General features: G+C 31.6%; 1 protein-coding gene across 2 annotated transcripts; it reads left to right on the top strand.

Moving 5' to 3' along the window:
• The first annotated feature begins 9,675 nt into the window (after positions 1-9,675).
• On the top strand, positions 9,676-16,199 carry LOC122282815 (aromatic aminotransferase ISS1-like). Of its 2 annotated transcripts, none has more exons than XM_043094854.1 (10): positions 9,676-9,832; positions 9,912-10,068; positions 10,245-10,292; positions 11,292-11,420; positions 11,712-11,771; positions 12,488-12,644; positions 13,358-13,464; positions 13,688-13,746; positions 14,864-14,972; positions 15,560-16,199. In XM_043094854.1, exons 2-10 carry the CDS (start codon positions 10,006-10,008, stop codon positions 16,010-16,012), a joined length of 1,185 nt encoding a protein of 394 aa, XP_042950788.1. In that variant the 5' UTR covers positions 9,676-9,832; positions 9,912-10,005; the 3' UTR covers positions 16,013-16,199. The 2 variants fall into 2 exon arrangements, with proteins under 2 accessions (XP_042950788.1, XP_042950795.1); XM_043094861.1 differs by having other exon boundaries at positions 9,716-9,870; positions 9,994-10,068.
• Positions 16,200-16,817: the final 618 nt, after the last annotated feature.

A 16,817-nucleotide genomic window follows, 5' to 3' on the forward strand; every position in this document is an offset into this window, starting at 1 on the left:
TGTCCCGAGTTTAAAAACATTAATATTTTGTGGTTTTTAGAAGATTTTGTGAGGAAAAAAAAGGGGGGTAGCTCTTGGAAAAGTTATAGATTAATTTGTCGAGATCCAATGCAAGGTTCCGAGTTTTAGTGAGAACTTGAATACAGTACGTACATGTATTTAAGATTTTGAAAACTTAAAAGTGTTGCGAACAAAACTGTCCAAAAATTATACAAGACGATATTTAAATGATTTAGTAATTTATCTATATCCATTGGAACCAAAATTTAGTATTTAAATGAGATTACAAATACTCAAAATTTCTCACGTTCATTCTCTATTTTTGCACACACTACAATTCACACATAAGAGCTCTCGTTTTATAGGAGATACTCTATTAAGAGTTTTGTTATATATAAGTACAGTTGCGCACTAATCTGTGTACCAATACTGATTTATTCATACTTAAAATTTAAATTAACATTGTTTTTAATCAAATCTATTTTTTGACCAATCACATCACATTGATGTATAGATTAGTGCATAATTATACTTACAACTATATTTTTTTCTCTATTAAATATCTACTAAATATTGAAAAAGAATAGTGAGCTACAACAGTTATATAGGACGGTGCAAAGATAAACGGTGCAGAGCTAGAAATTTGGAAGGTGCAGAGCAGACTAGGTACTTTTTGGTGGTTTTCAACAACAACAACAAAACAAAAAAAAAAAAAAATCATGTTGCTTAACAATAGTTTTAGTTTTTATTAGTTTCTTGTGAGAACAAATCAACTATTGCTTATTATAAGTTTTCTTTGGAGAGTTATTTTAATTTTTTGTGAGACCAAATGTGCGTGCGAGAGAGAGATAATTGTTAATTTTAATCTTTGGTAAGATCAAAATCATCAAATGTAATGTGTACGAGAGTTCAGAGACGGAAGTTTTATATAAAAGAATGAAATGGGTGAAAAGGAGAGAGAGCTATTTTATCGAGGGATAAAACTCATCATCTTATACGTAATATCACAATTTTATATATTTTAATATTATTTTTTATTATTTTATTTAATTTTATTAAATTAAATAAATTATTCTATTTATCATCCATACATTACATATTTATTATAAGAAAAAAAATAGATATAATATATATTGTATAAAGATAAAAAGTTATTCTATTTTAATTTTGTAGGACCGAGTCTGTGTGCTTGGTAGATTTGGGTTCTTTTTATATAAAATAATGAAATCGGTTGTGCAGCCTTCAATGCATTACAATTGTCTATATTTGAAAATGATTGGATAGGAGTTGTTTTCATTTCACTCAAATGAATAATATCTAATTAATATCAAATATAAGATACTTTGTTCATTTTACATACCACTCTAATCAATTTTTTTTTTTTTTTAACTCGGTTATTAAAATACCTCATATAATATATTGAATAAACACTATTCATTTAGAGTGAAAATAGAGAGGATCATATTTTGTAAGTTTAATGTTTAATTGTCGGATCTTCTTGATAAAAGTTTATAGATTTCAACTTATCAATTATCCATCTCCCCAAATGCATTATAATTAGTGGCAGTATTAAATTCTTTCTTAAAAAGCTAAAGAGTTTTTTTTTTTCCTAAACAAGCATATTTATAGATAAACTAAGAGTTACATGATGCAAGATTTAATGAGGTAAGAATCTCCAACAATCATTCCAAAACGAACAAACGCAACACCAATAAAAATAAAAAATAGGGATATTGAGTCAAAAATTGGCTCCTACCTATTTGAATCAGTTTTAAAATAATCTAATAAACAAACTATTCAACTGTGACTAAAAATCGTAGTAAGATGGTGTGTGCTACAGCTTGCTTGTCTGGATTGACTGTAGAAGTCTTCAACAATCACTTTGTCTTGATCATCAATTAGGAAAAACAAGAACATATAAACATAACAACCAGACGCGTCGATATGCCGACATAAGACCTTCACTATTTATGGTAGCACGTGTGGTTCATGTGCCACTCTATGGAAAAAAAAAAAATAGTGGTTGGATCTGAAAAGATTCAAAGCCACTTATTTCAATGGTGCCGCATGTGACGCCAACAGAAGTTCTCTGGCGTGGCGGCGTGTAAAGCTCATGCCTGTATGAGCCTTGCGTGAGGCTCACATACTACTCTTTTGAGTAGTTTTCTTCGATCGTCAAATAGATCGGCGGCTAGAGTCTATTAATGTAGCAGGTGGTGGTCGTAGGAGGCCGATAAACAGTAGATTAGCACTTCTTGGTGCTATGGATGAAAAACAATGAAATAAATAGAAAAACTACTATAGACAACTCCGGTATTGGCCGGACAGAAGGATGCCGAGAGGAGCCAAAGCTCCAACCCTTTTCTGGGTGGAGAAACTGAAAGGATGCCGACAGTTGGGTACTCGGTAAAGAGAAAAAGACTCTAGAGAGAGAATGGTTACTTCATGATCTTGATAAAGCTACACAGCTTATTAATGCATGGTTTCCAGGTATCTTTATAGAAATTTGGTGCACCATTATTGCAGGTTATTTGTTACCCAAAGTGCATCAAAGTTGGTTACACTAAATCCTTTCCAAAAGTGTCAGAGTTTTAAAAATATTTTATAAAAATAAATTTATAAATTAGCGTGATTTGATATGGAATATATATATATATTTGTTATCTATTACAATTGCCAAGTTGTGTATCGCCCTTATTGCAACATGAAATTCTTTCTTGTGGAACTTGTTAGTTCTTAGTGTATGGTTGCCACATTTTTTTTTTTTTTAAATTGATGCATTACAAATTTTTTTAAGTTTCTAATCTTTTCGATTGCGTTACAAATGGCAACGTGAAATTGTTCATTATAGAAAAGCTTGACGCCTCTTAGTTAGGGTATAGCAAAAATCTAAAAATCTGATTCTGAATCTGACTTCACTTAGGCTCCGACAAAATATAGTCGAAGTCAAATTTTTTTTATTTTATTTTTTAGTTAGAGTTGGAGGTGTCACTTGTAACAGCCCGCTAGAAATTCAATTGTGAAATTTCTATTAACTTTAGGAACCTCGTGAAAACCCCATAAATTTTCACTAATCCATTAATCGTATAGGTTTTTGTCTAACTACATAGTTAGTGTTATTATTTACTATGGTATCAGAAGTGTGTTTTTGATTATTGGAGATAGTTAAAAGTGTCAAAATGTATTATGGTTTGTACCATTAGACTCGGAGGCTTATTTAAAGTCTTATGGCGCAATAACATTTTTTCATATTTTCGGACAAAACGTCTGTTCAAAACTGTAGATATTATTGAATAAAAAGAAATATCTTAAGGTAATTTTCATGAATATTATTGGGTAAAAATATTTTGAGTTGATTTTTATAGATATTATTAGATAAAAATATCTTAAGTTGATTTTTGTAGATACTATTGAATAGAATATTATGAGATAATCTTTTATAGATATTTTGGGTAGGAGAAAACTACACTCAACTCTCAACTCCAGCCTCATCTCTTCCATATCTCATCCATAAGTATCTCCAGCCACCTCTCCTCACGAAATTATCTTCATTTACACTTTCCATTGAAAAAATATCAAACACTCTCTCTCGGATAGCTTTTAGGAGGTCTTTTGCATACCCATTTCGAAGCTTTTGTAAGTATTTTATCATAAAGTTTCATTCATATAAGTTGTTCCTTTATGAGTCTAGTTTACATGGATATCTTATTTGCCCCATTTGAAAATCATTTGGTCAGTCAAATATTATGTAAACTATAAAAAGGTCATTCTGGGAGATAAACTGGAGAATATGTTATAATTTGGAGTTTTTGACCAAGCTAATGGATAGATATTGGTCCGAAATTTTTATGGAGTATTGTTAACATGTATATATGACTATTGGTTGAGGAGTTTTGCATGATTAAAGGTTTTGATGAAAGATTTTCTTAGATTTAGAAACTTAGAAACTGGAAGAAGAAAAACAGTTTCTGTTTTGAGAAAGTTTAACTCTTTGGTGGTCTAAACCTATTCTAATGACTTTAATAATTTTATTGGAGGATCCTAAGTATCTTATATACATGTTATATTATTATTTTGAAAATATTTGATGTTAGTTTCAAAGATATGAAATTTTATGCAAAGAGATATTCAAATAAGCCAAAGTGTGGATATTATTGGCTAAATTTATATTTTGGTTAATTTCTAACCATGTGATCTTGAATTAGAAGCTTATATATGTTTTAGGACATCTTTTTAAACCATGTGATGGTTTGGTTTGAAGATCATATATTTATAAGTCATAGATCAAGAGATTTATCAAAACTAGTTGAGGAAAAAGTTTCTGTTTTTGGACTAAATGTAAAATCAAAAACTCCAAATGTTATTTTGTGATTTTGGTGACTTTAGTTTGATGATTTAAAGCATGGTTGATGTTAGGATGATATTATGAATATGTTAGAAGTAAGATTTGATTTTTGAAATTCTTGGTGATGTTTTGATTTAAGGTCAAAACTTGTGATTCAAGTGCTTGGATTTTTTTTACAAAAAGTTTGGTGTTAATTATTAGCTTTTTCTAAATGGATGTTTTAAGTATGGTTTTGAACTTAGGATTGGAAGATGTTTGTTGCAAAATTTTGGTTTAAGCATGAGTTTTGAAGTTGAAAGGAATTGCAACAAAAAATCAAGGGAAATAGCCTATGGATGTTTCGGCCATAGTGTGTTCTTTATAGTTGTGTTTTGTTTTAAATTTTTCTGAGTTGATATTTAAGTTTAGGACAAAATTTACATGAGGAATGTAAATTTTGGAAACTTTTGGAGTTAGTATGCAAAATCCTTAAGTTATGGGTAAAACGGTCATTTTCCCATATGTAGAGAGTAAAATGAAAATTTTACTCTTTAAGTTAGTATTTTTCATATTTTAAATTATTAGTGATTTAGTTCTAACTTTTAGAATCACTAATTACAGTTCCTCGTGGTCGCACTTGAAGTTTTATAAGAAACGCGGAGATCGAGGTAAGTTAGTTTTTAACTTACTAGCAGTCTATTGTGTATGTGTGCTAAGTAAAGGAACTACAGTATATGTATGTATGTTATCATATATGTCATGCCATGCCAAGTTATCACGTAATTTTCTATTATACAGAATTTATTCTGTCATCAATTTTTATCTGTTACATAATATATTCTGTCATGTATTACTGTACATTACAAGTATGTCATGTTAAATATGTCATGTTAAATATGTTGCCTATTATATGTTATGCCATGTTACGAAATGTTTCTATCTCAAGTTGGTCATGTATTTCAAGTTATGTTCAAGTCACGTTATGTTACGTCAGGGCTTCAGTCATTTCGTATTCCAGTCACGTTTCATCTTGATTACTTATGTATGGAGTCACAGCAATTGTGGCGCATACACTACGTGAGACACAGCAATTGTGACACGTAGAATACATGGGGCCACAACAATTGTGGAGTATGTATTTAAGCAGTTAAAGAATAAGTTTCCGTAGAATACATGAAGCCACAACAACTGTGGAGTATGTATTTACACGTAGAATACATGGGGCCACAACAACTGTGGAGTATGTATTTTTCATGTTAAAGTCAAGTTTCAGATCAAGTTCATGTCAAGTCAAGTTCAGTTCATGTTTCAATTTAAATTATGTCAATTATGCTATGTTGTACGCCAAGTTATGTTTTAATTACTTATGAATTTGATTATGCATTTATGCTTTTACTGTCATGCATGCATCATTAGCTTGTGTGGAAGTTTTTTGTTAACTTACTAAGATTTGTAATCAAATCTCACTTTGGTAGTCCCAACTGCCATTCCCCCCGAATGGTAGATCTTGTTACAGGACCTGAAGGAGAATCAGGAGCTGATCAACTAGACGTAGTTGACTAAGCGACGGTGCGACGTCAATGTTAATATAGTAGTTAACGTAAATTACTACTTGTATAATGGAGTTGCATCTTTAGTACTTTTTGGATCATAACCATTTTGGACTAGTGTTGTGATTTACTCAATGGGTCTTTATGTATGAAGTATGTTTTAAGCATTTGGGATATTTTCAATTTGGTGCATAGTATTGCTAAAGAAAAAATTATCCGCTGCGAATATTGCATAATGTTAGATGCATGTTAGGAACATTGCATCTTATATGTCATGAACGGGAGCAGGTAATCTTGTGTTGCATGTCTCGACGCTTTAAATGTCCGTCCGATCCCAAACGAAATTTGGGGGCGTCACATCACTAGACCGACTCCGACTTCAAGCCTATTTGACTCTAACTTTATGTTTCGACTCCGACTCTGAATTCGACTCCAATATTATATATATGCTATAAAAATATGTATTTATCTATATATTTATCCTATATACTAGTATAATTATATAGTTATATAATTAAAACTTATATAGTTAAATTCAATAATAAACTAGTATGAGCTAATTATTATAAAATAATATATGTATATTATATAATATAAATAGACTAATGATAGTTTAGTATATATAAACATTATATTATTACTACCATACATAATCAAGTATAGAAAAAAAAGTTAAGACACTAGTATTTAAATAAGCCCATTATAGTAATTTCATAATACATAATACTAATTTATTAAAGTATAATGACATGTAATTAGACACTAGCTAGAAAATCTAGTATATAATTGAATTAGAAATAAGTTAGACATAAGTATAATAACATACAATTAGACACCAGAAAGTCTAGCATGTAATTGAGTTAGAAATAAGTTAGATATTAGTATAATAACATGTAATTAGATACTATAATATAAGCTTTGTATATAAATAAACTATACACTAGTATATAAATAACTAATAAGTCTAATATAATAAGTTAATAACAAATGATATAAATTTATTAAAATATAATAACATGTAATTAGACACAAAATAAGTTTAGTATAGAAATAAGTTAGACACCAGTATAATATAATAGCATGTAATATTATAGTCTAATAACATGTAATTAAACACTATAGTATATGTCAAGTATAAAAATAAGTTAGATATTAGCATATAAGTAAATTAGCAGTAAATGATTTAGTTTTAATTTTAATTTTTTTTAAATTGATATTTGAAAGCCCACAAAAAATTCATTTTTAAATAGGTAAAATATGAAGCTACCCAAATCTAACTTCGCTCCAATTACATTCTATTAAGTTGGAATAGGAATCGGATCAAAACTTACACAAGTTGAGTCAAAGTTTAGATTTGAACTTCGACTAAGCTTGTGCTCGCCTAGTCTCAGTGCATACATGGTCACCATGTATCTCTTTTTAGAATTGATACTTTATATTTGTCAAGTTTTTAATCGTCTTTTTTTGTTTGGGTCTAGTGACTTAATGCATGGTAACCACGTCTGTTTATTTAATTTAAAATCGATGCGTTACAACTATATATCAAGGAACAATTTTTTTTTTTTTTTTTAAATCTCCCCAATTGCATTACAATCGGTGGTATGAAGTTCTTTCTTGTAAAAACCCTACTTCTTAAATTCATGGTTGTGATGTCTCTTTGTAATTAAATAAATACATTAACCACAAAAATATTTTATAAAAATAAATTCACAAATTAACGTAATTTGATGTAATATATCAGATTGTCAATTTATTTTTATTATAAAATACATATAACATATTACATGAAACGACGTTAATTTATAAATTTATTTTTATCCAATCTTATTACAACTGTAGCAATTCTCTTATAATTAATGTGCTACAATTGTTAAGTTTACATCGTAATGGCATCATAAAATTATTTATTGTAAAAACTGTCCGGTCCACTTGCACAGTTCTACAAATTAGTTGCTTTAAAAATTTAAAATTTTCTATATTAATGACCACAAATTCTAGTAGAACGAGATACTTATAATAAAAAGTACTACAGTTACTTTTATACGCATTGCTCGTGAAAAAATAAGAATGTATTCATAAGAATGTTTGCTAAGAGCATGCTTTGGTAGCTGTTATGAATTTAGATTTTGATATAAATTTTTTATAATTCTTATTCAAACTCCAGAATTTTAGAGTAAAAAATATATAATTTCGACATTTAAGACAATCAGATAAATTTCAAATGTACAAACAGACTCTATTAAGAAAAATTGCATTTTTATAGTTTTTCTTGATGAAATCTACCTTTTTTATAAAAAAAAAAATAATAATAAAATTGCGTGAAATTTGTATATATAAGCTCTGGTTTTGAAGCAATTCAAGCGTACAAGTAAAAATAAAAGAGAAACATAAAAATCCCTATCCCCCTCAAAAACCGCCTGCACGATTGCAAAGTTAAATGATTATCAAACGGGATCTACCAGTCTTAAATATATAAATTTATATATGTCTTTTAAATTTTATTAATCAAATATAATTTTATTTATACTCTTTTTAAATATAATATACTTTTGAAAAATGATACTATGCTTTTCTGTTTTTAATTTGATCGTTTATGTATTTTATTTTATTTTTTTAATATTTTTTATTTAATAATTAAGAAAGTGACTATTAATATATTGATTTTTTTAAAATTTTTTTAAAAATATTTACAAAATGTTTGAAGTAAAAAAAAAAAGTATAATTTACTATGATGTATGCTAAGGGTTCGTTTGGATAGTGAGATAAGATGAGATAGTTTTAGATGAAAGTTAAAAGTTGAATAAAATATTGTTATAATATTATTATTGTTTTAAGACTTGAAAAAATTGAATTGAGACTTAAAAAATCGAATTAAGATTTGAAAAAGTTGAATTATTTATTATATTTTGTGTAAAAATTTAAAAAAATTATAATAATAAGATAAGATGAAATGAAAGTAATTAATACAAAAGACCATGTGAGCAAATTAATAGTAGCAGTGCCACTACCCTCTACTTTTTTTAAGAGTGGGCTACTCTATTGCTTGAGTAGTACCACTCTATTTGACTGTTAGTTAGTTTTTTTTTAAAAATAATTTTTTAATATATTTAAAATATATATATATCAATCCACTTAAAATTATTTTTTTAATTATTAAATAAATTTTTTTTTTTATCAAGCGGTATACTTGAACTGTACACATCAAAGGCACACTAGCTTTTTTTTCTTTTTTGTTATAAGATTGTTCTATGACTTATTACTCCTCCCACACTGACACCGGCCAAAGGAATCCCGAGGAATAAAAAGTTAAAAAGTTAAGGGTATTCATGGAATTTAATTTTTCCAGAAACTCCATGGAAATCTGCTGAATTATTTCGTTTGCCACGTTCTAGCTCCGCCGTTGTTTGTGATGCCATGCCACCGTCCTATCTAATGCATTTTTAAAAGACAAAATAAAGCAATAAAATTAAATGTCCAAGCGTATTTCTCCGATTTTCTCGGAGATATCTGGCAAAAACCGTGATGGTCTTCATTTTTCCCCCGAGTTTGCAAAACGATTATTGTACAGTATCTGTCTTTACGGCTTTCTGGGTTTTGTTTCCTCTTCGATAAAGGTTCCCATGCAACTGTCCGACCCTACAAAAAGGTGAAAAACTTTCGTCCACTTCTGCCAACAGACAAATGTAAGTCAAAGAATCGCACAGAGACACTGTGCATGAACTTGCAAAAGCATTAAAATAGAATAAAGTAAAATAAAAAGAAAAAAGCTTTGCGTTGTTCGGCTTATCTTTTTGACTTTATTCTACAAGGATCCACGTCATATCACATTAGATAATAGTGGGCGTCGTCAAAGCGTGCGGTACTTGATCGTTGTAGCGGAAAAAGTTGAATTGCTATCAACTTGCTCTATTAATTTCTCAGAAAACTACAGAAGTTGGACGCTCGGCCTTTTGGTTAGGTTGGTCTTGATCTTTTTAACTCCGACTTAATTTCCGGGTAAGTTAACTGAGTTCAGAATTTGTCTTTGGGGCTTTTAGGTCGGTGGGTTGTATAACAACTTGCCATTTTGCTTTAAATTGGAGCTCATTTGGAGGACTGTGGATATTGCTGGGAGAATAGGATAAGACTAAGATGGGTTCGTATGGAAAGCTTGCAAGGAGGTCTTTGGAGACTGACACGCCAGTCATGGTTCAGGTATTCAGGCTAGAATCCCCCAACACTTGTTATTCATTGAATCCTTTTGTTTTTCGCTTCAATTTATATTTGAATTTGTGTATTTTTATCGGGCGCGGAGAAAAAGATTGTTTTGTTTAGCTCGAAAAAGATTATGTTTTTGATGGTGAACAAATGGGGGGTTTTGGTTTTTGCAGATACAGGAACTGATCCGAGGAGCCAAAAGTGCCGTGTCTTTGGCTCAGGTTTGTTGTTCTAATTCCAATGTTATGTTGTTGTAACTTGTGTTTATTAAGGCGTTGCTGTTATCGTGGAGGTATCGAGAGGAGATCTTTTTTAGTGTTCCAAACTTGCAATGTGGAGGAACCGAGAAATTAGATCTTTTTTTTTCTTCTGAAAATTCGGCCGTGTTTGGTGCAGGTTTCGAAAGGGAAGTTCTTAGTTTTGAAACGTGGAGACTGACAAGGGCGCGAAAAAAATTGTTTGGCAATGCATATTCAGAAACTGATTTTCCAAGTTGATCTAGAAAATTGTCCCTCTCAGAGACTTTAAAATGAAGCTTTTGATTTTTTCTAAATTTTGTTTGAGAACCTCAAAGAAAACGGCAGGATTAAGACAGTATTTCCACCTTGTTTCATCCTTAAATTTCGTGGTCCCATTTTATTACATTACATAAAAAACGGCTATAAGAAAATTGGGGTTGTTATTTTTATATTTTTTTATGTCCCTAAACGGAAAATATAAAACAGTAAAAGTGATTAAAAAACTAAAGTTTTTTTTAAAAAAAAAAAAAAGGTTGAAAAGGTTGAAAAAACAGTTTCCAAAAACACTTTATAGAATGCGGTTTCATACTTTCTCTTCTTCCGTTATTTAGGGAGAACAATACCAAACATGCTGTAACAATATGTATACCAGGTGTGAAGTTCACTTCAGAAAACCACACAATAGATTTCTTGTTGGAACTTGAGAAAAAATAGCTGCAAAATCACAAGTAGTGCTTTAAGCCACTTTGTCTTGACAAACTTGAGCCAATTCTTGGAGTTTTTGTGTTTAAGGTTCTTATTATGAATGCAGACTTGTTCATTGGTTGGAGATTGTTAAATCTGCTGTTATTGTTTATTCAATTGGTTTCTTTTCTTGCCAGAACTTATACAATTAATTTAAAGCTGTCAGTTTTGGTGGTTTTTGCCTCCCAATTGCATCCTTATGTATCTTGTTATGCTGTTGGTTGAAACGTGCCGTAGGGAGTTGTCTATTGGAAACCACCAAAGCAGGCCTTGGATAAGGTGAAAGATCTTGTGTATGAGCCATCCATCAGTAAATACGGTGCGGATGAAGGTATCCCTGAACTCAGGGAAGCCCTGGTAAAAAAGGTATATATAACTTAAAGAATTGTATATGACGTAACATCTCAGCTGACTTTCTTTTTCAAGTAAGTCATTTTAAATGAATTTCTCTCTTCTGGTCCCAAATAATGCTGCCCAACTTCTCAGAAAAGAAATTGTTTATCTTCTTTAGCCACTTTCATCTCAAGCACCCCTCCCAATGGTTCAATTTATGGCATTTTTCCCTTAAATTCATTATCTTAATTAGAAATTGAATGTCGACAATTATGACTATCCAACTGAAAGTTGTAAGTTAATTATTTTATCTTCATTTTGCAGCTGCACAATGAAAACAAATTATACAAATCCTCAGTGATGGTTACTGCTGGTGCAAACCAGGTAGTCAAGAATCCTTTTCATTATTTTGTTTTCTCAATTTCTCTTAAAGGTATATCAGGGAAAGAAAAATTATATGATTTTTGGGTATATATGATTTTTGGATTATACCGAAGTTAAGTTGAGAGACGGGATGAGGGGATTGCTCTGTATTGTTTTATCCCTCAGCTACGGGATGAGGGAAAAGGGTCCACTTGATGTAACCTGATGCTTAGTTGTACTTAAATGAAAGCCTTCATTTGGTTTGTGGTTCGGTTCATGCGCTTTATTCTTCAGAGTATTAGGTGTTCCTAAGGCTTGCTTATCCATGATCTCATTTTTCAATTTTACAATATTTGCTTCTAAGTTCTAAGTCTCGCAACTGCTTTTAGATATGAAATAACTTCCACATGTTATGGAAGATGGAAGGATAGAATAAGACCCCTCCAAATTGCAGGTTAAGAAGTTCCCAACAAAAAGTGTGTGCATGTCTGGGTGTGTTTCCCCTTAAATGTTGTATCTGAAACTTTTTGATCAAATACTGAAATTCATATATGTTAAAAGTGATGGGTTTTCTAATTTATTTAACCCAGTTTTTCTTCAGTCGCTATAAATAATGTATCAGTTGCAAGATTCATGTTACTCATTCTATTGACTTGAAACAAAACAATGTGATTTTCAACAGTCCCATAATATCCATCTCATGAAATCTGATGCAATTTCTACCTATTGTGATGCAGGCATTTGTAAATCTTGTTCTTACATTATGTGATGCTGATGATTCTGTGGTTATGTTTGCACCGTACTACTTCAATGCCTACATGTCCTTCCAGATGACTGGCATCACTAACATACTGGTGGGTCCTGGTAATCCCACGACCCTATATCCGGATGCAGGTGTGAAGCTTCATCACCTTCAAAATTAAACAAGACATCTGCAAATTTTGACATTTATGAACTTCCTCTTAACAATTTTGCTGCTTTTTGTGTGAAATTGGATACTGTAGACATGCAACAGTTTATTAGAAAGGAAATGGGTATTATATGATCCTAAATAATTGTAACAAGTATAACAGAATCAAGTCTGGACATGTTATCTTCCATCTCAGACTCTTGGTACTTTGTTTCCATGTTTCATGACACACCTTGAGGTTTATTACTGAGTTCGTCTGTGCATTGGAAAACTATATGCATAATACAATATAGTTTGTTATTTTTGTTAAACTACCACTTGTCCCAAAAACTTCAGATAGAGGTATATTTAATTATTTATATTGAATCCTTAATACTTCCCCTCGCATGTGGGCCATTGCCAAGTTCCACCTAGATAAGTGGGCCCAAGACAGAATATTTAATTAATAGGGAGAAGTGTAGAGTTAGCGTGTGAACTTTGTGGCCTCTACTATGATATATGTTAAACCACCACTTGTTTTAAAAGTTTAAGTTGATGGAAATAGCTAGATTTCATTATTTATATCATATCATTTAACAATTTTAAAAAGAAGAACATTGGAGGATTGATGTAAATGAACATAAGATATGTGGCAGCTCATTTTTTCCGACTATCATTTCTTTGTTTAGACATTTGCCTGATTTCTATTGATCCCTAGACTGGCTAGAAAGAACATTGTTGGAAACTAAACCAGCCCCGAAGCTTGTTACTGTTGTTAATCCCGGCAACCCATCTGGGACTTACATTCCAGAGCCTCTTCTTAAGGTCTCTCTCTCTCTCTCTCTCTCTCTCTCTCTCTCTCTCTCTCTCTCTCTCTCTCTCTCTCTCTCTCCATTCTATGCATGAGTGGTCATGCATGCATATACCTATGTCCTTTTTCAGACAAATGTTGAAATAATTAGAGTTGATCAAGCCTTGGAGAGCAAGCTATTTTCTCGGATTTGATTTCTCATGAGTTTTCTAACTGTGTTTGCTCCTTTTTATGTAGAGGATATCAGATCTCTGCAGAGATGCTGGATCTTGGCTCATTATAGATAATACATATGAGTAAGTGTTAGTTATTTAACATATAATGTGGTCAAATTTCATTATGAGTAAATGTGTTGGTTACTACTTATCAGATATCTTCTTAAGATCTCTCTCTCTCTCTCTCTCTCTCTCTCAATTATCTGGTCCTCACCTAGAATTAGATCTATAGAATACAGGGTTCAAGCTATTCCATAAGTGAGTTTAATCAATACAATTTAAAATCTTTACAAAATGCAAAGAATCATGTAATATGTATATTGCTGTATATGCGCATGCACATCGGCTGCAAATCCAAATTAGATGTCTCCCTTGTATATGTCCTGTGTACATGGACCATGCCTATTTTTTCATCAATAAAATTATTGATTACTCCAAATTAGATGTCTCCCTTGTATATGTCCTGTGTTCATGGACCACACCTATTTTTTCATCGATAAAATTATTGATTACCTGTTACCACACACACACACACACACACACACACATGCACACCAAAGATTTGGGAAAGCTTGTGTTTTGCAAATTGTTTCCATATATTTATCTGCAGTTTTGTAATGTCACCGATGCTGAGCTTTGTGCCTAGGTGAAAGATAAGTAAGAATCAAACTAAGATATTTGGCTTTTATGGTTAATGAAGGTACAGAATAACTCTGTTGATGATAAATGAATTTACGTATCTAATGCGGAGATAAAGGAAGAAATTTAGAGATATGGTGGTTTTCCTGAAATTTATGTCCTTATGCATAGCCTTCATCACATAAAGCTTTTTATTGACTTAGCTTTTGTAGCTGCTGTTACGTTTGCTTTATATTTTGTTTAATAGTTGTTAGATAGTGGGGCTTTTAACCCTATAAATGTGTCTCATTTCATCCTATTTCATCATCCAATAAGATTTTAATCTTGAACAAGAACTCAGTTAAAAAAAAAAAATTTTCTATTTTGTGATGGGAACAAGGAGGATACACTTTTACATAGTTTTGCCTAGCACATTAACATTAAATTTGCTATGGGAACTCCAATTACTTTCGAAGATATTTTTCCAATTATATCTAATCCTGTTGACTTTATATTCAAGATTATCTTTTAATCATTTTTCAAGTGTTCCCTCCTGGTTGAGTCTGAATTTTATTCACAGGTACTTCATGTATGATGATTTAAAACACTCATGTATGGAGGGAGATCACATAGTCAACATATTTTCCTTCTCCAAAGCATATGGGATGATGGGATGGCGGGTGGGATACGTAAGTAATGCTTTGATCTCTCATGTTTGTTCATGTATTTAGATCGAGATATGAAAGAATCATGAACTCTTTTTGCCAAATTTTAAATGGAGCATGGCTTTCCTCAGAACAAACTGTGCAGTTTTATGATTGAAATATAAAGAGTGACAGTGAATGTACCTCTTACTCGATAAGTAGCAATCACTTTTATTTCGTAGTGTTAATTGATTTGAAATCTTATTCTTTTGGATTTGGTTATTATCCTCTCCAGCAACATGTTCCTCCCGTTCAAACAAAAAGTCTTCAAAATTGCCAGTACCTTCATTTATCTTCTTATGTTATTATTGTATTATTTTAAGCACAGATAAGCTTTGAAACCGATGAGTATCAAGACATATGCTATTCCAAAATATGACTCCTTAATTATTTCATTGTGATGACTAATCAGTTATTAAACACAAAGCTCACCTCCTTTCCTCCAAAGAAGCTGGCGTTTAATTTGTTTTGGTTGATAAATAATCTCTTCAAACTGCATATTTTACAACTTCACCCTAGGTTTTATTTTCTGAGCCTTACTGCTAGTCCAAGCTAATTATGAGTGCATACAGATAGCATACCCTTCAGAAGTAGAGGGCTTTGCAGCTCAACTCCTCAAAGTTCAAGATAACATTCCCATCTGTGCTTCAATACTTTCACAACATCTTGCCCTTTACTCCTTAGAATTGGGACCTGAATGGGTTACTGAGCAAGTAAAAAATCTTGTCAAGAACAGAGACCTTGTTTTGGAAGCGCTGTCTCCCCTTGGAGAAGATGCTGTTAAGGGAGGAGAAGGTGCTATATACCTGTGGGCAAAGCTTCCAGAGAAATATGTCGATGACTTCAAAGTTGTTCGGTGGCTTGCTCATAGGCATGGGGTGGTTGTGATCCCAGGGAGTGCTTGTGGGTGTCCAGGGAATGTTAGGATCTCCTTTGGAGGCTTGGTAGAGAGTGATTGTAAAGCTGCTGCAGGGAGGTTGAGCAGAGGGTTAGAAGAGCTGGTCAGAGATGGGATGGTGGAGTAACCCAAAATTTTTAAGGTTAATTCAAAACCTTGAAATTGGAAGTACATTTGCATTTCAATAATGGGAGCCTTAATAAAATTCGAACACTAATTTTGGTTTTGTATATTCAAAAGGTTATTTCCGAGCACATACCTTTACTTTTATAGAGTGATGTTTAATACATGCAAAATGCTTCTTTCTTTGACAATGTTCACATCATAGTTTGAAGTTTTGATGGTAGATTTGAGCAATTGTCATCATGATTAAATTCTTCACCGGACGAATGAAATGAAGTAGAATGAATACATACAGTTCCGGTTGTCTCAGAAATGATTAACCTTAACATGCTTTTCTTAGGCACTCGATGCCCTGAAGGGTTTTTGTGGCACAAAAAGACCTTGCCTCCGTAGTGACTCGACGATAGAAGGTAGTTAGGTAGGTTCAACATTCATCAAAAGCTGGATGCACTGGTTCTTGATCCATCTTATTCCCCACCATCATTACTTCTGGTTTTTTGTATATTTTTTAAGGAAAGATTTGGAGGTTTCCAATAAGAGAAATTCTACTCATAAGTCTTATACTACACACCGTACATAATTTTTTAATTCTTTTAATTTTTTTTTTCTTATCCAAATATGTGGTGTATAGATGATGAGTATAATACTTTAATTAGTTTTGGAAGAAAAAAACAAAAATTAAAATTGCAAAATTTTAAAAAAAAAATTAAGAAAAAAAAGTGTGATGTAAAGGGATGATGAGTAGCAAAGTTAGATTATAATATGTATAATATGTAAGCTCAATACAACATCATGTGATGGTGAATCGA

Source organism: Carya illinoinensis, chromosome 1 (assembly GCF_018687715.1).
Source record: "Carya illinoinensis cultivar Pawnee chromosome 1, C.illinoinensisPawnee_v1, whole genome shotgun sequence".
Lineage (NCBI taxonomy): Eukaryota > Viridiplantae > Streptophyta > Magnoliopsida > Fagales > Juglandaceae > Carya > Carya illinoinensis.